General features: G+C 34.2%; 3 protein-coding genes across 3 annotated transcripts; 1 reads left to right on the plus strand and 2 right to left on the minus strand.

Annotated features, from left to right (window-relative positions):
• The first annotated feature begins 14,229 nt into the window (after positions 1–14,229).
• LOC112743037 (uncharacterized) lies at positions 14,230–18,296 on the plus strand. The gene is made up of 9 exons (XM_025792266.3): positions 14,230–14,339; positions 15,265–15,339; positions 15,455–15,520; positions 15,700–15,797; positions 15,899–15,936; positions 16,418–16,505; positions 16,605–16,964; positions 17,484–17,549; positions 17,872–18,296. The coding sequence occupies exons 2-9, from the start codon at positions 15,279–15,281 to the stop codon at positions 18,019–18,021; spliced, it is 927 nt and encodes a 308-aa protein (XP_025648051.1). The 5' UTR covers positions 14,230–14,339; positions 15,265–15,278; the 3' UTR covers positions 18,022–18,296.
• Positions 18,297–19,161: 865 nt separating this feature from the next.
• Positions 19,162–20,331, minus strand: LOC112742716 (uncharacterized). Its single transcript, XM_025791949.1, has 2 exons — positions 19,486–20,331; positions 19,162–19,167 (listed from the first exon to the last, which is right to left on the minus strand). The coding sequence occupies exons 1-2, from the start codon at positions 20,329–20,331 to the stop codon at positions 19,162–19,164; spliced, it is 852 nt and encodes a 283-aa protein (XP_025647734.1).
• A 321-nt stretch (positions 20,332–20,652) lies between these two features.
• Positions 20,653–21,624, minus strand: LOC112742717 (uncharacterized). Its single transcript, XM_025791950.1, has one exon. The coding sequence runs from the start codon at positions 21,622–21,624 to the stop codon at positions 20,653–20,655; it is 972 nt and encodes a 323-aa protein (XP_025647735.1).
• Positions 21,625–25,032: the final 3,408 nt, after the last annotated feature.

The raw sequence follows: 25,032 nt of genomic DNA on the forward strand, positions 1-25,032 counted from the left end.
CCAAACAGCTACCCAAATATCATAAAACCTTATTTAACCTACTAGACTCCCAAATAAACTCAACTAAGTAATCAAAACAAGGAATTAAATCTATTTTACCAATATTTACAAAAGAGAAAATGAAAAGAGTTTACCACGGTGGGGTGTCTCCCACCTAACACTTTTGTTTATTGTCCTTAAGTTGGACTTATGGGGAGCTCCTCATCAAGGTGGCTTGTGCTTGAATCCATCCTCGAACATCCACCAATGCTTGGACTTCCATTGTGCTTCATTATTCAAAGTTAATAACTCCAAGTTTTGATGGAATTCTTCACAAACCATGGGCTCCCAAAGTTGATCTACACCTTGTAATCCGGGATCCCCCACTTTATTTTCACACCCGTCTTCAATTTGATAACTTTGATTCCATCCGGGTGGTAAAGAAGCCGAATTCTCATGAAGGCACCAAACGATCCTCCTAGACCCATTCAATTGAGCACTACACCAATCTATGCTCCTCAATTTTGAGCTTCCAACCATAATGAGCCTAGACTTACAACGCCAACCACTAAACATCCTCCTCTTACGCTTAATTCCGCAAAGTGCCCTAAGTTGGCCATCCATTTCAAGCAAACCGAATTCAAGTGGGATAATAAAGCTAAGAGTTAGAAGTTTCACCCACTCAAATGAATGATTAGATGACAACCTAGGTGGAGGAGTTCCCAACGGTCTTGACAAAGCACGCTCCACTCCCGTCCATCCTCTTCTAGAGGCGTCCACCACTTGGCAAGGTTCTTCAAGCTCTACCTCTTGCCAAGCTTCCTCAAGTTCACATTCTTCTTCACCAAATTCTTCTATCTCTTTCCCATCACTCTCATCATAGATAGGAAGTTTAGTGAAGTCTACCTCCTCATCAATTCCGAGCATAGTGGGGAAGGATTCTTCAAGCTCAAAAGGATCATATGTTGGTATGGAATCATCATAAATAGGAGGGCCTATTACTTGGGACACTTCTTCCAATTCTTCAATCACATTGTGCCTTGGAGGTTGTGCACTCTCCTCCTCAACATCAACTTCAAACTCCATGGAAGAAAGCTCTTCAATTTGTGATTCCTCTATGTACTCAACATATCCTAAGGCTCCAACCACTACTTCCTCTTGTTCAATAATCTCTACCTCCTCCTCTTGTTGTATTTCTTGCTTTAACTCCTCTTCTTCACCTTGGAGCTTCAAGTTCACTCCCTCACTAAGCTCTTTGGTTGCTTCTCCACATTCAACAATGGGAGTACTTGAGATGTATGAGCTTAGGTGGGAGGTTATGTGACTAACGGCTTCTACTATGATAGCCGTCTTTGCTTTTAACTCCTCAAATTTCTTTTCATCCTCCTCGTGTTACCTTAAGATACGAGATTCAAGATCTCTCAGTTCTAGCATGAGGGCTTCATCGGGAGGTGGTAGTGGAAGAGAGGGTTCATTGTTTGAGGAAAGGTTGTTGTAATTGGAAGGTGGTTCGTATTGGTAAAATTCTTGAGGTGGTGTGTGTGGACTTTGTGGTCCATGGGAGTATTGGTATTGGAATGGTGGTGGCTCTAGATACGGTTGATATGGTGGTTGGTATGGTGGATATGGGTTGGGGTCATATGGAGGTGAATGGTGGTATGAGGCTTGTGAGTATGGTGGAGGTTTATATTGAGGAGGGGGTTCATATGCATATGATGATTGTGGTTGACAACCACAATAAGGGTTATCACACACATTAGATTGGTATGCATCTTGGAGTGGTTCTTGCTCATAGTACATTGGTGGAGGTTGTTGCCATGGAGGTTGTTCATAAGGTTGGGGCTCCTCCCACCTTTGGTTGTTCCTTCCTTGATGCATGTTGCCATTGTAATTTTTATCTCCTACAACATAGTTAGAACCACACTCATAGTCAAAAGAATGAGAATTCATAGTGTCAAGAGAAAATAAAAACAAATACTAATAAGAAACAAAGAGAGCAAAATCCTACCCTAGCAAAAACTAACAAACAAACCAAGAATCAAGCTATTCACAATATATACAATAGCCAATAACATAGCACCATTGCAATTCCCTGGCAACGGTGCCATTTTGATGATCGGTTTCTTGTATGGTCTAGAATTTCTCTTATAGAAATAAGAACTTCATTGCAAGCATAGTTCTAAACCAACAAAGAATCCTCACATGCAAAAATATTGGTTGTCACATGTACAAACCCCAATTAAGAATTAACCGAAGTATTTAAACTCTGGATCGTCTCACAAGGAATTGCAATGAAGTGGCCAATTATTGTCTATGAAGGGACAAGGGGTTTGATTGGTAAAAGGACAAGAAATTAAATAGGCAAGAAGAATAAATCAAGCAAGCAATTAAAGGAAGCAAGTAATAAAGAGAGAGACATTCATGGCAAGGATTGAGATCATAGGCTTTCCATCCTAGTCACTAATAACAATAATTAACAAGAATTTATCTTATTACGTCATTCCCAATGTTGGAAGAAGGTATAAGTTATCTTCCATGAGAGAAAGTCTAACAAGACTAGCTAATCTCAATCCAAACGTCCTAATTAACTCACTAATTAAATTAGCAAGAGATTAGAGTTAACGGAAATTAAACTAGCTAACAACTCTAGATCACCAACATAGGTTGGGTTTTCATGACTCAAGATTGCCTAATTACTCTTTCCAAGCCAAGGATGCTCAAAATCTACTCTAACATCCTTCCAAGCATTTTGTCAAACACTTGGAAGGCATAAAAGGAAAGCATAATAAATTGCAAGGAAGAATAAAATCTTACAACTACCAATTGCAAGGAAAGTAAATTCACAACTCAATTCATCAATAAAAGAAACATCAAACATCAAGTTTCATTGATTGTAAACCAAATCCAACATGAGCATCCATGAACATAAAAGAGACATAAAAGTAAAATTAACAAGAGGACTAAGAAGAATGAAGTAGTAGAAACAAGAAGTCATAAAGTAAACAAGATGAAAACATGAAATTGGACCTAGATCTAAGATGGGAATTAAGCTAACCCTAACCTAATTCAAGAGAGAAGAGGGAGCTTCTCTCTCTAGAAACTAAACTACATGATGCTAAGCTACAAATAATTGCTCCCCCTTTTCTCAATCTTCAATTCTACATCAAATATCTTCAGAAACGAGTTGGATTTGGAACTAGGCAGCTCAGAAATTACCCCCAGCGATTTTACTTTAAGTGGGTCAGGTGCCAAGCGTCACACGTATGCGTGGGTGACGCGTGCGCGTCGCTGGCCAAAACCTCTACTCACGCGTACGCGTGAGTGATGCGTGCGCGTGGCTTGCGAATCTTCAATGTATGCGTACACGTGAATGACGCGTGCGCGTGGCCCTCAATTCTCCAAATGCTCATTTCTTCATGGATTCTCCACTTTGCATGCTTTTCTCTTCACTTCTTCCATTCAATACTTGCCTTATGAACCTGAAATCACTCAACAAACACATCAAGGCATCGAATGGAATTAAAGTGAAATAAAATCACCAATTTAAGGGCCTAAAAAGTATATTTTTACACTTAAGCACAAATTAAGGGAGAATTACAAAACTATGCTATTTCATTGAATAAATGTGGAAAAAGGTGATAAAATCCCTTAAAATAAGCACAAGATAAACCACAAAATTGTGCTATTTCATGAATCAGCTCATCATGCTCCAGAGATAGGATTCTGTTCACATTATGTGGTACGACTTAACTTCTAGTGAACACCACCTTCATGCCAGGTGAGAAGTCCTTTGTAGAAATCTTCTTGTTCCTCCAGCCCTTAAGTACCTTCTTCTTTGGACCTCCTCCATCTTTGGTGGGTGGTGAATGCCCAACACCAAACTTAGGTTTGATGTCAGGGGGACTGTATGGCTTTTCACCAAGTGAGAAAGCTTAAGTATTGAGCTCTGTATGCAGGTACCTCTTTTGTCAGAGAGTGGCTAAGGTTTGAAAACCTTGAAAACCATCCAATCCTCATGTAACCTCAGCACCAATTCACCGCTCTTAAAATCAACGAGAGACCTTCCAGTGGCTAGGAATGGCCTTCCTAGGATGATGGAGTCATCTGTATCTTCTCCCATGTTATGTATTACAAAATCTGCCAAGAGGAATAGCTCTCTAACCTTGACCAATACGTTCTCCAATAGCCCATATACTTGCCTTAGAGACTTGTTAGCCATTTGCAGGGTTATCCTTGTTATCTGTGCTTCTTGGATTCTTAGCTTCTTCATTATGGATAGAGGCATCAGATTTATGCTTGAACCAAGGTCACACAGTTCTTTCTCAAAAGTAATATTCCCAATCGTACAAGGAATTAGGAAGCTTCCAGGGTCTGGCATCTTCTTGAGTAGCTTCCTCTAAATCAGTGCATTACACTCCTTGGTCAAGACCACAGTTTCATCTCCCTTTCAAGACCTTCTTCTCAGATAGTAGGCTTTTCATGAAGGCCATATAGGGAGGCATCTTCTCCAATACTTCAGCAAAAGGAATATTAATGTGTAACTTTTTAAAGATTTCCAAGAATTCAGTGAACTGCTCATCCTTGGTCTCTTTTAGAACCTTCTGAGGGTGTGGTACTTCAGGCTCCTGTGACACCAATGGGGCATGTAACAACATGCTTATAGCCTCTACTTCATCCTTTTCTTTCTTCAATTCCTCAGTAGCATGCACTTCCTTAGGCTTGGCCTCTTTGGCCATGGTGAAGGCCTTGCACTCTTCTCTTGGATTTACCTCTGTGTCACCGGGAAGAATGTTAGGAGGTGTCCCGGGTATCTTCTTACTCAATTGACCCACTTGTATTTTCAAGTTCTGAATTGAAGCTCTTGTCTCTTACATAAAGCTGTGAGTGGTCTTGGAAAGTTCAACAACTAGTGTGGCTAAGTCAGGAGTGTCTTGGTTTTGAGAGGGTCCTTGTTACTATTAAGAGGGGTGGAACTGCCAGTTGTTAGACCTATTTTGATTGGAGTCACCCTGGTTGTTGTTGAAGCTTTGTTGGGGCTTCTATGGCTATTCTCTCCACCCAAAGTTAGGGTGATTCCTCCATCCCTGATTGAAAGAATTCGAATATGGATCATTGTTGGGATTTTTGGAGGAGTTGCCCATGTAATTTACTTGCTCAGTGGTGGGTTGACCATAGCCATAAGCGTCCCCTTGATTGTAGCTTCCATTCATGTCATAGGATGCATCTTGAATGTTGACAGCTGAGACTTGCATCCCCGTTAATTGCTGAGAGATCATACTAATCTGCTAGGATATAATCTTGTTTTGAGCCAAAATGGCATCCAGTGTATCCACTTTCATGACTCCTTTCTTCTGAGTAGTCCCAGTGTTCACAGGGTTCCTCTCAGAAGTGTATAGATACTGGTTTTTGGCAACCATCTCAATAAGCTCATTCGCCTCTTCAAGTGTCTTCTTCATGTGCAAGGAACCACCTGCAGAGTTGTCTAGTGACATCTTGACCATCTCAGAGAGGCCATCATAAAAGATCTGCAGCCTGGTCCATTTAGAGAACATGTCAGGAGGGCACCTCCTAATCATCAGCTTGTATTTTTCCAAGGTCTCATAGAGTGACTCTCCATCTTCTGTCTAAAGGTCTAGACATTAAACCTAAGCTTAGTCAACTTCTGAAGTAGAAAAAATTTAATCAGAAATCCGGTGACCACCTTGTCCCACATGTACAGGCTCTCCTTGGGTTGAGAATCAAGCCACTATTTTGCTTTGTCTCTCACAGCAAATGGGAAGAACATGAGCTTGTAGACCTCCGTATTCACTCTATTCATCTTCATAGTGTCGCAGATCTGCAGGAAGTTAGAGATGAATAAATTTGGATCCTCTAACGGGAGTCTGTAAACTGGCAATTTTGCTGCACCAGAGTGATCAGTTGAGGCTTAAACTCAAAGTTATTTTCACCAATAGCAGGTATAGCTATATTGCGCCCATAGAAGTCAAGAGTGGGTGTAGTGTATGAGCCAAGCATCCTCCTTGCATGCTCATTAGCTTCCGGGTTCGCACCATTAGCGTCCATAGCTTCCTCCTCAAAAGTTTCCTTGAGGTTGTCTCTGGCTTTGTAAGCTCTAACTTGTTGCAAACGTCACCTCAAGGTCCTTTGAGGTTCGAAATCAAACTCAAGAAGGGGTTCTTTATCCCTGTTCCCGCTTATAAAAATGTGGGAGTCTCTATGTCAAAGTATAGAGAGCTCCCAGTGAGATATCCTAAAAAAATCAAGAATAAAATAACTTAAAGTAGGCAATTAAACTAAAATTTTAAAAATAAAAGTGAGAAAATAACCTAAAGATTTTCGAAAACTAAAAAGAAAAAAAACACTAAAATTTTCGAAAATAAAAAGAGAAAAAAGCTAAAGGGACACAAACTTAAAATTAGAAATTAAAGGAAAACAAATAGAACAAAAATCGAAAATCAAAAGAAAAATAAAATAAACAAAACTAAGAAAAATACCTAATCTAAGCAACTAGACAACTAGTAGTTGTCAATCACAAATAATACCCAACAATGGTGCCAAAAACTTGGTGCGGAATTTCGAATATTCATAACTTAACTGGCAAGTGTACCGTGTTATCCAAGTAATACCTTAGGGGAGTGATAGTTGATCCCACAAAGATTGTCGGACTGAGCAACAATGGTTATCCAATTAGCTTAGTTAGGCAAACAAAACGGTTTTGATGGTGAAAACGCATGAAACAGTAAATAGGAGAGTAAAGAAAGCAATTAAAGGGTTTGGTGTAAAAACAGTGAGAAAAAACAATTAAGCTTCAGAGATATTTACTTCTTCGGATTAAAAGTTATTACCAACTATTTTAACAATGCATGATTCATTCCATGGCAAACTGCAAATGACTAAACCCTAATGTCTTAGTAATTTAGTCTCCTCTAACCTTCATTAACCGCCACCGTCGTGGTTACTTAATTTCGATTAGAGAGTTAAGTGGTGCGTACGAACCCCACACCTTCGTACAACAGTACCAGCAAGTGCACAGGGTCGTCCAAGTAATACCTGAGCGAGTTAGGGTCGATCCCACGAGGATTGTGGTTTGAAGCAAGTTATGGTTATCTTGCAGGTCTTAGTCAGGCAGATCAGAAGGTTTATGGATTGATAGAGTGAAAAGGGTCTAATATATAAATAGAGATTATAGGGTTAAGGATTGGAATTGCTTTATCTTTCTGAATTAACTTTGGTACTACTGTATTTTTTGCTTGTGAATGATCTTCTTCTATGGCAGGCTGTATGTGATTAACGTCATGGGCTGTGGTCATTGATCCTCTCTGGTACAAATTGAACACCATTGGCCGTGGTCATCCAATCTGACGAAGGGTGAAGCGCATAACAGTCTATTCTCATGGCGATCCTACTCAAAACACCACAGACAAGGTCGAATATTCTAGATAAGAGGATGTTGCTTCTTAGGATTCTAGCCTATACCACGAAGACCCTAATCTCCCTGGAAATCGGCTGAGCTGGTGTCTCGAGAAGTCTCCAATGAAGTGGTGAATTAGCCGTCTGAGAGATGCATAAACATAGATGTTGGCTCGTGCTCTCCAGTCACGTATTCACACGAATCCAAGTAGACGCGGGTGTTTGTCAGGCACGTTCATCTTAATGTGATGAACAGAGATAATTGGTTAGATCATCCTATTCACCATGATGAAGATCGGATTATACATCTTAGAGATAGATCAAACACGGATCGAAGAAGAAACAGTAATACTTTTATTAATTCATAGGACTCAGCAGGGCTCCTCCCCTCAACCTAGGTAGTTTAGAAACTCATATTGAAAGTAAAACACAATGTAAAACGTGAATGATGCTGAATGGTAGTCTCTTGTTCAAATGATTATGTAAAATACACTTTAAATACTAAACAAATAACTAGTAAGGGTAAAATAGTCTATTTAGTGCTAAAATCCACTTCTAGGGCACACTTGGTAAGTGTTTGGGCTGAGCTTTGATGAGATCCACGTGCTATGAGGTCTCCTGGGCGTGGAATGCCAGCTAGGGGTCCTCTTTGGGTGTTTGTACATTGGTCTCTGCTCTTTGGGCGCTGGATGCCTGGAAGGGGGCAGGAAGCTAGCGTTGGATTCCAGTGTTGGGCCTTCTAATCCGAAGCAAAGTATGAACTATTATATATTGATGGAAAGCTCTGGAAGTCAGCTTTCCATAGCCGTTGAGACCGCTCTATTTAGACTTCTTTAGCTCCAGAAAAGCTCTTCCAAATACAAGGAGGTCAGATTCGGACAGCATCTGCAGTGCTTTCTCTATCTCTGAATCAGACTTCTGCTCCAGCTCCTCAATTTCAGCTAGAAAATACATGAAATTGTACAAAAACACAAAAACTCATAGTAGAATCTAAAAATGTAAATTTAACTCTAAAATCTATAAAAACTTAATAAAAAACTAAATAAACCACACTAAAAACTATATGAAAGTTATGCCAAAAAGCGTATAAAATATCCGCTAATCATTAAGTTCAAAACTAGTTTATGGCCATAAAAACCTTAATTACCCAAAGCTAATAGGATTATATGTCACATAATCCAATTAGTTCATGTAATTAGCAATTCAGGAGGAATTTGTTTTCAAGCTGTTGCTCAAGCTAGATAACTCTATTGAGAATCACAAGAACACATGTAGAATAAGGGACATACTATTGTTCCACCCAGATTCATAAGATTAAGAACAAAAATAATCCTTGAAACTGAATCAATACATTAATTAAAATAGAAAATCAGTAGTCTTAATCCAAACAAATAAACAGAGCTCCTAACCTTAACCGAGAGGTTTAATTGCTCATGACTTACAAAGAAAACTAGGGTTCTGAAAGGTGTGCGTGTGGAAGATAGAAGATGTGTCTCTCAAAAAATAAAATAAAATGTAACTAATAAACTAACCTAATTTGATTCAGAAATAAAATAAAATAATAAATCCTAAGACTCAAAAGATATTGTTTGTAAATAAAAATTACAAAAAGAAAATAAAATATAACTAATAAATGCTAAATCCACTTGAGATGCCAAAAGAAGGGGAATTCGGTCAACACTGCTAGCGTTAAACGCCACATGTGGCGTTGAATGCCCTAAAGGGAGTGAGCTCGTGTATGCTTGTGTCCCTTGCTAGCGCTAAATGCCAATTTGGCATTTAGAATTGGCATTTAGCACCCCGCCGGGGGGGAGGGGTGCTGCCAGCTTTTCTATTTTTAGCTCTATAATCTGCCAAATTACTCTGAATTTCACCTGAAATCATAAAAACACTAAAACAACTCAAAGTATCCTCTAAAAAAGATTTTTGCACTAAAATCAAATAAAACTAAATAAAATCTAAAAGAAACAACTAGAAAATGAAGAAAAAAAGGGTACAAAATGCTCACGCATCAGTGCTTCATGATAACTTGTTGAAGATGCTATTCTCCCTCAAGTCCCGAATTGGAAAATTGAAGGAAATAGATGCTATGAAACTCTGCTACAAATCAAGGGTCAAGAATCAAACTTGGAGTGAAAGTTTTGATATACGGCTTAGATCCTTGAAGAAGATTGAAAAAAGAATGAAAAAGAAGGAGCAAGGTTTGTTTGCATATTAACTTTAATTGTTGCTGCTGTCTTGTATGTTGCTGCTGCTATGATATTTGGGGAAGAAATCGACTGTGCAAGCCAAGGTTCAAGCTTTGGAAGCTTTACTCCTTTATTAAAGAGGTAAACGACTAGAGATTGATTCAAGGATTGAGCATATAGTTTGAGTTCTCATAGCTTACAAGCTATCCCCTTCTTTGCCTTCAGAGTTTTACACTGAATTTTCTGTTCTTCAGTGTTCATCTTTTCTTTGTTTCTTTTCAATGGAAAAAGGCATCATGTGAGCAATCAGTAAAAGCCATTGAGAGAAAAGATAAAGAGAGATATAAGAAAAAATCAGAAAATTATGTCAAAGCTCTTTTGTATGTTTTTCTATTTTATACACATGATCTCGAGGAGATTCTCTTGCTAAGTTGGGTGAGCATTTAGTGGTTAAAAATCTAGGGAGTGAACCTAGTCAAATCTAGCTTGGGTAAAAGCTGGGTTTGTCCCAAATAGAATTGGATTGAATCCTAGGAAAATTGGTATTTGTAAACTTTGTGAAAGATAGTGCAATTTCCTCCATTGTTGTGGGAGAGATAGGATGTAGGTCACATTGCACATGGTGGCTGAACCAAGATACATGGCTGAGTGATTTTCTCTTCCCTACAATTCTTCTATTTCATTTCGTTAAGAGACAAAATAAAAGTGACTCCTACATTGTATATTTCTCAAAAGTCACAGCTATCCGCAATTAAAAAGTTGCTTTATTCCTAAATGTATTGTGAAGAGACAAAATAAAATTGTCTCCTGAATTTCAACTAAATAGAAGCATCAGCAACAAATTTCCTATTCCAGTTAGAATCAAAAAGGCAAAAAGAGGTTCAAAAAGGAGGCCATAAATTCAACCCCTCTTTCTTTCTCTAGGACATTCTGAAACCTTTAACAATAATACTAACACAACTCCAAATATTTGATTAGTTATGAAATTTCACTAGAAAATATAAGAAATTTGATTAAAAATCTAAGGAAACAAATAAAAAAGAACCCTAAAAACAACTTAAGATGACGTGTCATCATACTCAACACCACAGAAGACAGAGACCATATACCTTGGGGGCTCAAAGATTTCATTATTTCAATGATGCCATTCCACCACAATCCAAAATCAAATAAAATGTGATACTTTAACATTTCCTGTCAAACCCATGTTGCAAGATTAAATCTTGTAAAGAAATCCAGAAGCTAGAGAAACAAAATTTCCCAAACCTTGTTTGATTTTTACAGCCATGAATGCAGCGAAGCACAGTTGCATTCTCCTTCTGATAGAGAGGGCAAGTCTCTAAAGCAAATAAACCTCTCTTATGTCTAAATTAATTATAATTACAAAATAGAAAGGAAAAAACAAGAGTAAAATTCCAAAATCATTTCTGAGATTAAAATTGCACCAAAAATGCTCATGAGATTGGCCAACATAAACCACATTAGTCCCTAACTTATTTTCCATTAAGGGCATGCTGATGTGTTTTGATGACGTGGACCATTAGTAACATGTGTGATGAGCGAAAAGTAGAGCTCATGAATACCGGCAAGTGCACTGGATCATTCAAGTAATGGTGAGTGAATATTGTTTCCATGAGGATTAATGGATTGAGCATGCAAATATCAAATTAAACTACTAATTAGATCAATAAAACTTGGAATTGTTGGGTGCTAAAATCTTAAAGACTTGTTGGAAAAGTAAAGGCTTGAAGAAACTTGAGAGCTAGGATTTTGAATTGCTTGAGATAGCACGTGTGATTATTAGAGGAAAATATATATGATGGGAAAGTCAAGGGTTTTGGGGAAGCTTAAGTCTTTAGAAGAATTAAACTTTGTATTCTCTGTTCAAAGCAAGCAAGGATCGTTCATGACAAATTTTAATTAACCGATTTCCAATTCCTTGGCTCCTTGGTTTTTCCTTAGTTAATCAACAGCCAATGTCTTGTTCAGTCGATTAACCAAAGAGGTTAAGTATAAAAACTGATTCAATTCCACATAAGATTCAAGAGCAGTCCTTAGGCCAGATTATATGTCACATATCCAAGTTAGTCCTATCCAATTGAATCTTATGCGGGAACACAATTTTCAAAAATCGTCCAAATCTAAATTATATGTCACATATTCAAAACTAGGGTAATAAAAAATCATGTACTGTGCCGCACGTTTTAAAAATGCTATGTCTAGTCAATTTAGAAAGCCATGTGAAAGATTTTTCAAGCAAAATTTAGATATAAGCTTTGTCAAGTCAGTAAACAAATTTAGAATAGGATTAGCACACCTGTCGGCACTACTAATCCTTTAAGGATGAAGAACGAAACACTCAATCATAAACAGATCAATGCAAGCTTTAAAATAAAAGAAAACTTAGAATAATAATTTATAGAAAATAGAAACAGAGCTCATAACCCCTTGAAAAAGGATTAATGACTCATGGAGAATGCAAAAATACAAAGATAAAAAAGTCTGTGGAGGAAGCTCGGTGTCCACTTCTGTGAATCTAATTCACTTATTATACCTAGATTTTTCTAATTCAAATTCAAATCCTAAACTTATCTTAATTAGAATAATTAACATAATCTCTAACTAATTCGAATCTTAAATTTCAAAATAGAATTAAAAGGAATTCAAAACTAATTAAATGCTGAATCTTCTTCAATCTTCAAATTAAAATAAAATCTTCAAGGTTGGGCTTGTGATGAATCAACACTGGATAAGGTAATTCTGGGCTAGTGTGGCACGCCCATGACCCCTTGTGGCATGCCTGGTTCGGGAAACATTCCTAGGGCTTGAACTGGGCTAGAGCGTGGAATTCCCAGTTCTTGGCTTGGCGTAGCACGCCCTCTTCTTGGATTGCATCCAAGCACTTGATTTTGCTAACGCATGGCACGCGCTCCTTGTCTCGTGGCACGCCATTGACTTGAATGGCTTCTAGGGAATTGAATTTACCGGGGCGTGGCACGCCTACTTCTTGGCGTGACACTCCCTTCTTCTTGAATTGCATCCAGGGGATGGACTAGGTTCAAACGTGGCATGCCTTTGATTTTCTTCATGGGCATGGCACGCCCCTCTTTAATGGTACTGAGGCATGACATGGTTGGAGCTTGGCATGGCACACCCTTGTTGATGCTTTTAGGCGTGGCAAGCCCTTGAATTTGTGCAACATGCCAAGTCTTCCTCTCTAGGGTGTGGCATTCTTTGGATGGCATGTAACATGCCCTTCCTTCTTTGTTGATGGGCGTTGCGCGTCTTGTGCCTGGGGTGGCACGCGTAGCATGGTGATGCAGGGGCGTGGCACACCTTCCTTTCTCTACTCTAGGGCATGGCACGACCTATCTTTTGCTCAAGTGCATGGCTTGCATGGGTTCACCCTCACGTCCTTGGCTCTTCATTCTTCATGCTAAGCTTGCTCTTTGATCAATTTTAAATTTACTACTTGATTTACATATTTTTTTATCATAATTTTTTAAAAACACTTAACAAATACCTTAGTAGCACAAAATACTTAAAAGTGACAAAATTAAAAGATAAAATTATAATTAAACCTGAAAAAATAATAAATTAAAACAAGAAAAATAATTAATGATGAAGATGCATCAATGTGTCACATCATAATTTGTCCAAATATAATGATATGACGATAGACTGATTAATAATATATTAGCGCACAATTAAAAAAAAATAAGTCAAAAACTAACGTGAATTACGTTGACTAATCTTAAATATTTTTTGTGCAATTAAATATTAGGAACAATTTTAATGCATGCAGCACGCCAATTTCAAAGACGAATCGAAGACTTCAGTTAAAAAAAAAAAAAAAAACAAACTTAAGTTATGAGAGAACTCATTATTACTTTTTGTGGGACCCACCAATTATATACATGAAATAGTTTAATTTGTATTTTTGTTTTTGTTTCATGCATCATGTCATTTGATAATTGCGCTGCTGATGTAGATTTCGCAATTGATCACCCTTAACACAACACAAAAGCTCATTTCAATAAGTGAGGTAGTGAAAGAGTGAAAGTATACAACTGGAAAACCACGATTTTGATTCTTTCATAAAGTCCAGGAAAAAAGAGTATAAAATCAACAAATTTTAAATATGTGCAGATTGGCGATTGCTGTCGCTTTCTTAGAGAAGCTAAAAATCAAAGCAATCATCATGAGAGTTGCATTAGTTATTGTATTTGAGAAATTATCAAAAAGTAATTGAATAACATAGGAAGGGTATCGGTAACTAAGAATATTCATGAAGAAATTTTTGATATAAAATATAAATTAAATGTTTATTTTTTTTTTCTTTTCTACCTATTATATTTGAAAAAAAGTTTTCTTTTTTAATTCCCTCTTAACCATATTTTTAAAATACACTTTAACTAAAATTACATTTCCTTTAGAATCTCTAATACTCAAATAAAATGGTTGTAAATAATAAAAAAACATTAATTCAAAATTCTTTCAAAAATTATAATGAAAAATAAATTATTATTATTATTATTATATTAATTCAGAGATAGTCACCAAAAAAAAAAATTTAGAAATATCCCTGCCACAGAAGCAACAATTTCTTCTCTATAAATACTCCTATTTGGCTCTCTTGTTCTTCCTCCCTATCTACCTCACATTCTTCAATACTATTGCATTTCTATTCTGTTGCTCTCTTAAAAGCTTTTGTTTCTTCTCTTCATAATCTTTTTCTCACACATTCTTGTTCTGCTTCTGGTAAGGCAATGACTCCAAATTTTTCTTTTCTTTTTTCTTGCTATTAATCTTTTCACTCTTCACATAATTCATATAAACCAACACCTTCTTGGTGATCCATAAAGACACCAAAAGTCTTAGTCAAAAGTTTATGCTTTTGAGGCTTTTCTTTCTTTGAAATGCACTAAAGTAGATTTCAGAACAATTTCTCCGTTCTTTATTTGGTGATTTGGAAAGAGTTTATAACATTTCTCTTTTGTATTATGAGGACTGAAATTTCTACAGTTTTTCACTAAGTTTTCTTTTTAAAAGAACAGTACAATTAGTCAGTTTTCTAGAAAATGTCTTTGAATGATTGATTATGTGATCCGAAAAGCTGATGCACTTTGGAAAGAGATTTTCTCTGTCCTATAACTATTAGTTACGTTCTGTTTTTCAAAAGACCATATAATATAAAGGGGTTTTTCTGTTTGTGCTCTCTTATTTCTCAATAATCTTTTTCTCTTTTTAATATTCTTGCCAATGTAATAATTGAAGACAATTTTAGAACAAACACATGTTTGTCCAAAGTTCAGTGCCCCAAAGGAACACCACTGTTGAACCTTCAAAGAGAAAAAATAAAATAAAGTGAAATTTAATTCAAGTGATTGTGAACTGTTCACTGAGAATCTTAAACAAAAGCCTTTATCCGAAATGGATTAGAATGGCACCTTGATTATTTGTCTCCCTTGAAGAGGCTTTTGATTCTGTTGGTGCTAATCTGAGTCAATTATGACCAATTCAAAATATAAAATAATAATAATTGCAAAGGCCATTAAGATTGTGTTAATTTGATAATCACAGCGTATTTTTGTTCCCATATAAATATTTTGTTCTGTTCAATTTGTCATGCATCAACAAATTGCTCAACTTTCTTTAAATTTGTGTTATTATTATCTTTGAAAAGGTTTTGTGCCAGAAATGGAGTATGAGAACCGCTTCAGACAGGCCCAGAGACCAAAATATGATTGCCTTTTATTTGGTAAGCCTTTTACTATTAGTTTTATGATTATTCATTAATTAATCATTAGTTGTAAAATCTGAAACTTCATGTGGATATGATTATAATAATTATTATATATATATATTGGTTTTAGATTTAGATGATACTTTGTATCCACTGAGCTGTGGGATTGCAAAAGCATGTGGCCAAAATATCAAAGGTAAATACTTCTTTCTACATTTTTTAAAACTATATTTGAATTTATTAAAACAAAAGAGACACAATATTTCTGTATTTTTGTGTAATATCTTTAGAACCAAACAAAACTTTGTTAATTTATTAATTTTATTTTTCTTTGCATTCTTTGATAATGACATAAATGCTAATTTTGATACATAGAGTATATGGTGAAGAAACTTGGCATAGAGAGAAGAAAGATTGATGAGTTGTCCAACCTTCTCTACAAGAACTACGGAACAACTATGGCTGGTTTAAGGGTACGGTTCTTCCTTTCAATTTTTACTATTTTTCATTTCACAAATTAGACAAAGTGAGTCTTAAACCTATTATATTCGTTTTTGTTTCATTGTTAATTCAGGCAATTGGATATGACTTTGACTACGATGAATATCACAGGTATATTATTTATATTTTTTTAAGAAGTTTTCAATTATTTTTACTTATTAATTTTAGAGAGTACTACCCAAATCATTTTTGAAGAAATTTTTATGTGGACGCTTTAGTCCTCAAAAAACATTATTCACTAAATTATTCTCCAAAGTTTTATTTTATTGAATAATTTTATTTTGTTACATACATCAGTTTTTATATTTATATTATTTATCTATATAGAGAAATTGATCTAAAAATTTTAGAAGTTATTAAAAATCGTTAAATAACGACAAATACTAATTTATATAATTTTTTTAATGGAAATTTGACATGAGAATTGATTTGTCTAACAAAATAAAAAATTTAGGGCTAATTTGGTGTTTAAAATTTGTTAAAAAAATAAATTGTCGGACTAAAAATTTCTTAGTATATTCCTCTTAATTTTACTTCTTCTATTATCTTGAAAAGGTGAAATTCAATTTTGATGTTACAATGTTTTTTCCAGTTATGTTCATGGGAGATTGCCTTATGAGAATCTAAAACCCGACACAGTTCTAAGAAACCTCTTGCTGAGCCTACCCTATAGAAAACTGGTAAGTTGTTTATTAATTAAGCAAAGAAAATTTTGAGAATATTCAAATTAATGAAACCTAATGTTGTTGCGTGCATTCTCTGTTTTGCCCTTATTGCAGATCTTCACAAATGCAGACAAAGTGCATGCAGTTAAGGCACTTAACAGACTTGGATTAGAGGATTGCTTTGAAGGGATAATTTGCTTTGAGACCTTAAATCCAATCCACAAAAGCAATGTTTCTGACGATGATGATGACGAAAACGACATTGACTTCATTGGTAGTTCTAGAAGAAACATCAATCAAACCGAGAATAATAATAATGGGGGTGGTAGTAGCTCCAAAATCTTTGACATCATAGCTCATTTTGCTCAGATGAATCCGAGTTCTAATCTGCCAAAGACACCAATTATTTGCAAGCCCTCAGAAAATGCCATTCAATTGGCACTCAAAATAGCAAACCTAGACCCACAAAGAACTGTAAGAAAATTAAAACCAGACCTTGCTAAACTTAATTTGTTCAAGTGAAATACCAGAAGTATCCTCAAAGATAAGCTCATGCCGCTGTGAAAATTATTCATAAAGAAACAAAAAATTAAATTCCTGAAGAAATTTACATGTTGGCAAAATTATCCATCATTCTTATACCTTCTATAATCAAATCACGTTTTACTTTGGACATGCTACAAAAGTTTTATTTAATTTAAGTGATTTTTGTCGAGGGAAAGTCTAGGGGACCAGCAGATTTATTAAAATTTGGCCAGCATTTAGCCAGCAAAAGGAAAATGAGTGATTCTCTACCATTAGATGAAATCTCACACCATTAAATACACTATTGATGGCTAATTGATGGCTACAACTCACAAAATCTGCTGGCCCCTAGCATTCCTCTTTTGTCAATAATATAATGTTTTTTACGGGATATTTTGGTACTTCACTTTATACCTTTTCTCCCTTTGAATTATTTATTTTTCTTACAGTTTTATGTGTCATTTTCAGTTGTTCTTTGAGGACAGTGTGAGGAACATACAAGCTGGAAAACGTGTGGGACTTGACACAGTGCTGGTGAGTCACTGCGAAATTTTTGTTTCCTAGTTGGGAATTGAACTGATTGGCATTACATATTTCTATTGTATAATTATTGGAAGCATTTTAGGTGTACTACGAAATCCGGTGTTGCAGTAAGTTTAGTCATTGATCTCAATTATTATATAATTGAAATCAATGATTAAAATCAATTTTACAATTGAAATTAATAATTAAAATCTCTAAAACACCGTGATTCACTTAAAATATTTTCTGTATTTTATTATCATTATTATTAATAACTTGTATTTACGAAATGTGAGTAACTAATATGAGCCTCTAATTTGTGTTTGGTTACTAGGTTGGTACGTCTCAAAGAGCGAAAGGTGCAGATTATTCATTAGAAAGCATCCACAATCTTAGGGAAGCATTGCCTGAATTATGGGAATTAGCTGACGTCAAATCAGAAGTTGCTGCTTATGTTGCTGTTGAAACGTCTGTAACTGCTTAAATCGGAATTTGTTCATGGAAATCACCTTAAATCTTTGATGAAATTATAATGGTATTAATAATAATAAAATCTAATAATTTATTTTATTTTATATGTATGTAAAAAAGCCAGTGGTAATGGACCTAATTAAGAAAGGTGTAGTAGTAGTGACTCTGCTAGTTGATGTAGATGCTATGATATAATTATCTTATGATAAATAATATTGGTAATGCAGGTAGTCAAAAGAGTAACTATAATATGGAAATATAATAAAATAAAACTTATTTTCTTCATAAGTACGTGATGTACATTTTTTTATTATTGATTTTTTTTATTATTCACCTTTTTTTTTGTATATTTAGAATCATTAATGTCCTTTTTAAAATTAATTTTAATTTTTTTTAAATCAAATCTCTAACATTTCTGTCAATCACATTATTATTCATTAAAATGTAATTTCTCTTCCGAAATTTAACATCCAAAAAATTCATCACATTAAACCGAGTAGAAAATTATAATTTTTCCCCAATTCTATTCCAATTATAATCGCGCAAGAAAGAAGAACGAAAAAAAATAGAAAAAAGAAAAATCCATTACTTTATAATTGGAGGATCATATAACATTGTCTTCTATTTTAGAAATATATTATCTATTTCCATGTTCTGATTAATTACTATAAAAATAATTTATTATCAATTGTTGTATGTGTTTGGATTGGATAAAAAAATAAAATTTTTAATTTGGCGTTCTTTTTTTTTTTGGTCGATAGATTTGATTGGACAATCCCCAATTTTAAATATACAACATATTCACACATTTCTCACATATTTTATCACATTTTTTTTCAATTGCATTTTTTAGGATTTAAACCCTATACCTTTGAGGTAAGAGGAGAAGAAATGTCATTAAAACCAAGATTCATTGGCTTGGCGTTCTTATCAAAGGCAAAAGTTTTAACTCCTTTAAACACATTGCAATCCAGACGGCCAGACCTGTATAACGTTCTTGGCCTTTTTTTATCGGTTGTTATTGTTCTATACATACTCACATTTATCCATAATTTGATCTTTTATTTTATTTTATTTTATTTTATTATATTTCATTTTAACTTTTTTTTATTCGCTGTTTTGCTTGGTACGTGATGTGTTTTGTTTAAAGATATTAACACTAAAATAAAAATAACATTGTCATATATGTATGCCTATATATGCAGGGACGGAGTTAGGCTAACTATTTAGGGGGCAGTGTTATATTTTATATTATTATTTCTATTGATAAAATTAAAATATATATATATATATATATATATATATATATATATATATATATAAAATCTCAATTAAAGTAAGACAATAATATATAAAAATTACTACTTACAGTTTTGTATCATGAAAAGGCTATTCGACGTTTTTTTCTATTTTCAAAATCATCTATAATTGAATTTGTGTCGAAAATAGCTGCTAATTCTTTTTCTATATAAATGACCAAATTGTCTGCAAGAAATTCATCAGCTATCTTACTTCGGAGTCTTGTCTTAACAATTTTCATTGTTAAAAAAGCTCTTTCTGTTGTTGTTGTAGACACTGGTAGAGTCAAAACAAGACGTATTAATCTATCAACTATGTGATAAGTTCTTGATTTTTCCGTTTCTTGCAACTTGTTGCACAATTCAGAAAGTGTACCAATGCCTTTCAAATGATTTGGTATATCATGCTGATAATGTTGCAACTGAGATTTCAAAATATTTAGCTCATTAGAAGGAAAGTCAAGGGGATAAAACTTCTCTGCTAACTTGCTAATTTCTTCAATATTAAATGATTTGAAATTGTCCTTAGGATCCAAAGCACAACTCAAAGTCAAAAGCTCTATTGTTTGCTCATTAAATCTACTATTCAACTCTTGTATTTGAGAGTCAATTGTTGCCAAGAATACATCTATTCGATAATGATGCTCAACTGTCACACTTGGTTGACGAGATCGACCTCTTCTAAAAACATATTGTGCACTCATATTAGGGACTTCAATTTCATGTTTTTCACAAAAATCTTTAACATTTGCAAGAAAATTGCACCATCCACCATCTCTTAATTGTTGAAGAAGTAACTTTGATGTAAAAACAATATGCATTGCATTAAGAATATCTTGAGATTGTTGTTGCAGTGCTTGACAAAGAACATTAGTGATTTCCATAATCTCTTTCATCAAGTGCAAAGTGAAAACAAATTCAAATGACAATAATATTTTACTAACACCATAAGCCTCACCTCTTTGTGCATAAGTTGTCCCGTCTTCAATGATATTATTGAGAACAATATTGGTAGCAGTAAACATTTTTACCAAACTACAAATAGAATTAAAGTGAAAGCTCCATCAAGTATCCCCAGCTCTTTGTAAAGTGCTTATTTGATTCGCACATTTGCCTGTTTCTAATTCATTTTGAGCAACCAAGTTTGCATTTTCAATTGCTTGAGCTTCTTGTAATTGATCATGTCTTTTTGAAGAAGCACTAACAATAGTGACAATAGAGTTTAATTGAGTAAAAAATTCATGAATTTGAAGTACCTCTCTTGAAGCTGCTACCAATGCTAATTGTAACCTATGAGAAAAACAATGCACATAGTATGCTTGTGGAGAATCTTTAAGAAACAAAGCTTACAAACCATTCCACTCACCCCGCATGTTGCTAGCACCATCATACCCTTGACCCCTAATATTTTCAACTTGGAGATTATAATGAGAAAGGACAGAAATCAATTCTTTCTTTAAAGTTGTTGCACAAGTATCAATGACATGCACAACATCAAAGAATCTCTCTTTAACAAAACCATCTAGAGTAACAAATCTCAAAACAATGGCCATTTGCTCCTTTTTAGATTCATCTCTAGCTTCATCAACAATAATACAAAATTTGGCATCTCCAATCTCTTCTCTAATTGAATTTCTCACCTTAGTAGCAAGAATATGTAGAATTTCTTTTTGGACATCATTTGAAGTATACTCAACATTTTTTGGAGCATTTTTCAAAACATTCTTTTTCACTCTTTCATTGTAAGATCCCAAAAATTTCAACATTTCTAAAAAGTTACCTCTGTTGCATGAACTTTGGCTTTTATCATGTCCTCTGTATGCACAACTTTGAAATGTCAACCATCTAATGCAATCTATAGATGCTCCTAGTCGAATTCGATTCTTTTCAATCTCTTCTGATGTTTGCTTATGAAAAAGTCTGTCAATATATTGTGATTGTTTCATCAAATCATCACATGATTTCAGCACGTTATGATGGAATGAGTTAGGACCTTTGCCAATGTGATTCAAAAGAGCACATTCTTTTTCACTATTTACTTTCTTCCAATTCCTGAAACCATTCTCAATAAAAGCATTTGAACCCGTATTGATTGAAGGTTCCTTAGCAAAAAGAAAGCACGGAAAACAATATATAGCATCATCTTCTATAGAATATTCTAACCAAGATGGGAACAATTTAAACCATGAAGCTTGAAAGCGACGATGACTTTTATCACTAGAAAATGGATAATTATCAAGAATTGGTTGATTTGGCCCAACTTTAATATAAGCCTGACGGATTTCATCTCTTTTATTTGGAGGAAACTTCCAAATCATTGGTCGCATTCCAGGATCTCTTTCCAAACGAAAAACATCCAGTTGATTTGGAAGAATTCATGGACGCTTTGAGCTATTCAATGAAGAACTTGAAGTAATGAAATTTGATGACCCCTCAAGTATTGGAGTAGTAATAGTAGAAGCATCTTCATTCTCTTGATCTTTTCTTTTAAAAAATGTATCAATGATTTTGAACTTACTCATAATTCAAATGGCCAAATAAGTTCCTATAATTAAAAATATATTTAGCAAAAAGTGTAAATTACAGTCTAAATCTTTATAAAATATAAAAATTATATTTCAATTTAAAATAAAATATTAAAATTCGGAACAATAATACTAACATCCTAGTATAAATAATATAAAATTATAATTAAATAGTTAATTAATAAAAAAAACTAAATATACAAACTAACATATAATAACATAAACTTAATTAACAAATAATAATAAATTAACTAATTAAGTAAATAACTAAATATATAAAAAAGAATAAAAATAGAACCTTTTTTGAGAAAGAAGAATAAAAAATCACTTGTTAAACTACTATCTTTTTTTTAATCTGCAAAAAAAAAAAAAATAAGAGTCAAAGAGGCAAAACTGTAAAAGATAAGAAGATTAAAGAGATAAAGAAGAAGAAGAATAGAAAAAGTTGTTACCTAAAATTTTAGAAAGCCAAAGCGAGAAGGGGGAGAGGGAGAGAGTGGTTGTATGCTGGGAAATAAAAAAAGGAATGGAAAAACTGACGTTGGGAAATAAAAAAAGGGATAGGGGTTGGGAAATAAAAAAAGGATAGGGAATGAGCTATTGGGCTGGGTTTTCTTGTAGGAATTAAAAGGGGGGATTGAAAAAGATAGAGCAAAAAGAGAGAGGGGCTGGGAAATAAAAAAAGGGGGACCAGACTAATTTTTTTTTAAATAAAAACTAAAATTTGGGGGGGGGGCATTGCCCCTTTACTTATATGTACCTGCGCTCCTGTATATATGTAAATGGTACACACACTTTAGCTTTTATTTTTCAAGCTTTTATGAATAACGGAGTAATAAAACAGATCATATGTAACTAAATTATAACTAATTTTAACTCTCAATTTATGTGAATTATATAAATAGTGACATTTAAATTCATATTTTAGCTATTAATAACGTTATTAAGTGTATCAATTGTAAAATAGCCATGGGTTTAAAATGGTTAAAAATTATACATTAGTTTATTATTTTATTTGGAATAGCACTACAGGAAAAAAATTTTAGCGACAAATTTTTAGCGGCCATAATATTATTGTCATAATTTTTTTTAAATTAACTTTTAGTGACAATTGTATATTTACCATTAATACTATAAATTTTAACGGTAATTTAAACTATGGCCACTAAAAAGAAACTAAAATTTCAAAAATAACAACAAACTTAAACTACTAAACCAAAAATATCTGACTCTGGGAGCCTCGTCACTCTACCTCACACAAATTACTCTAGTGCTTCATTACCTCCGAGAATCACACACCGTTCTTCTTCTTCTTCTTCTTCTTCTTCTTCTTCTTCTTCTTCTTCTTCTTCTTCTTCTTCTTCTTCTTCTTCTTCTTCTTCTTCTTCTTCTTCTTCTTCTTCTTCTTCTTCTTCTTCTTCTTCTTCACCGCTCAAATCTCTTCCAAGTTTTCATATCAATGTTAATCGCAATCTGAATCCTTTTCTCGGAGAAGCTAGTGCTAATTTTGATTGAAATCTGAATTGCGCTCTAGTCATCAGGTATGAGTTTCTTAATCTCCCTCTCAATTCTAATTCTTGTGCTCCCAATTTGTGTTCTATCGCAACCTGATGCTTTTTCCCCAATTCTTTTTTTATTCAATATACATTGCTGAAATTCAATTGTCACTGTTATTCTGAAATATTTCTTTGATAGGATGAATTAGGATTATTAGAATACAAAATTGAGCTTGGCAATATCTGGTTCCACTTTTATGCTTCGATCTTTGTAAATAGGCAGAACAATTAGACCATTAATTAACCCCGAACACCTTTGACACTTTGACGCATGCACAGATCTGGAGCAGGGGTTTAGTGTTGGGAGTGTTGGTGTTTGCTCTCGTCCTTGTATTTGTCTATGCAGACGATGTTTTTGTGCTCACCGAAGATAAGTTTGAAAAGGAGGTTGGTCAGGACAGAGGAGCACTTGTTGAGTTCTACGCTCGTTGGTAACAAAATAAAATAATCACCAAATCATTTTTGGTTCCTTTGTTGATTCAATTTTTACCTTATCTAGGGTTTAGTTCAGTATACAGTCCGAATAGAATGTGTTATTGTCCTTTTTCTCTTTGATTTTGTAGATTAATAGATGTTTAACTTTATATTCTTTGATTTGATTCCTTTAATATAAGTTATTAGATGATAAAATCTCTGTATAATTAACACTAGAGAGAGTGAGGGTACCAACGAGACTTTTTTTGTGCCAATTGAAGGTTCTAAGTTCGTTATATATATAGTTGCCAGGTTTTCACTTTGTCGGGTGATTCATCATGGCGATCCAGCAAAGATAAGATGCACATTTTTTTTTCTAATTCTCGATCTATGTTTCTCATACCACTTTTTTGTTACCATAGGTGTGGGCGCTGTAAAAAGCTTGCCCCTGAATATGAAAAGCACGGTTCCAGCTTTAAGAAAGCTAAATCTATTTTAATTGGCAAGGTAAGCAAGCACAAGTGGTGTTTCTCACTTTCTCTATATTCAACACTTTTTCTGTAAAATATTATGAACTGTGTACAATTCTTCTATTGCCCTTGCAAACTATTCATACTCAATTAGTTCTTTTTTCATATCTCTGAGGTAAGTGCTTTTTTCATATTGTAAGTGCTTTTTTCATAATGTTCATACTCAATTAGTCCTTGCAAACTATTTAACACCTTTCAGATTGTAAGTTCTTTTTTCATATCTCTGATAAAGCCTATGCATTTCAGGTATTTATATATGTACAAAAAATTTTAAACAAGATATTCACCTCAGTGATCTTAATGATGAATTAAATAATTTAATTATTTTGGAATTTGTTTTTATATAGGAGTATTTCGCAAGCTTTGTGTTTTTCACTGCTTTTTCGTGCTTCAAGAATCAATTTTATGATTTTTCAGATTATCAATAACATTTCTCTTTTTTCATTATTCTTTCAAGAGCCAACAATTTTAACATTCATAAACTTCACTATAAAAATATGCACTGTTCAAGCATTCATTCAGAAAACAAAAAGTATTGCCACCACATCAAAATAATTAAACTATTTTCAAGATAGAATTCGAAATTCATGTACTTCTTTTTCTTTTTCAGAAAACATTTTTCATTTAAGAAAGGTGAAAGATTCATGGAACATTCATAGCTTTAAGACATAGACACTAAACACTAATGATCATGTAATGAA

The sequence above is a fragment of the Arachis hypogaea genome, chromosome 14 (genome assembly GCF_003086295.3).
Source record: "Arachis hypogaea cultivar Tifrunner chromosome 14, arahy.Tifrunner.gnm2.J5K5, whole genome shotgun sequence".
Lineage (NCBI taxonomy): Eukaryota > Viridiplantae > Streptophyta > Magnoliopsida > Fabales > Fabaceae > Arachis > Arachis hypogaea.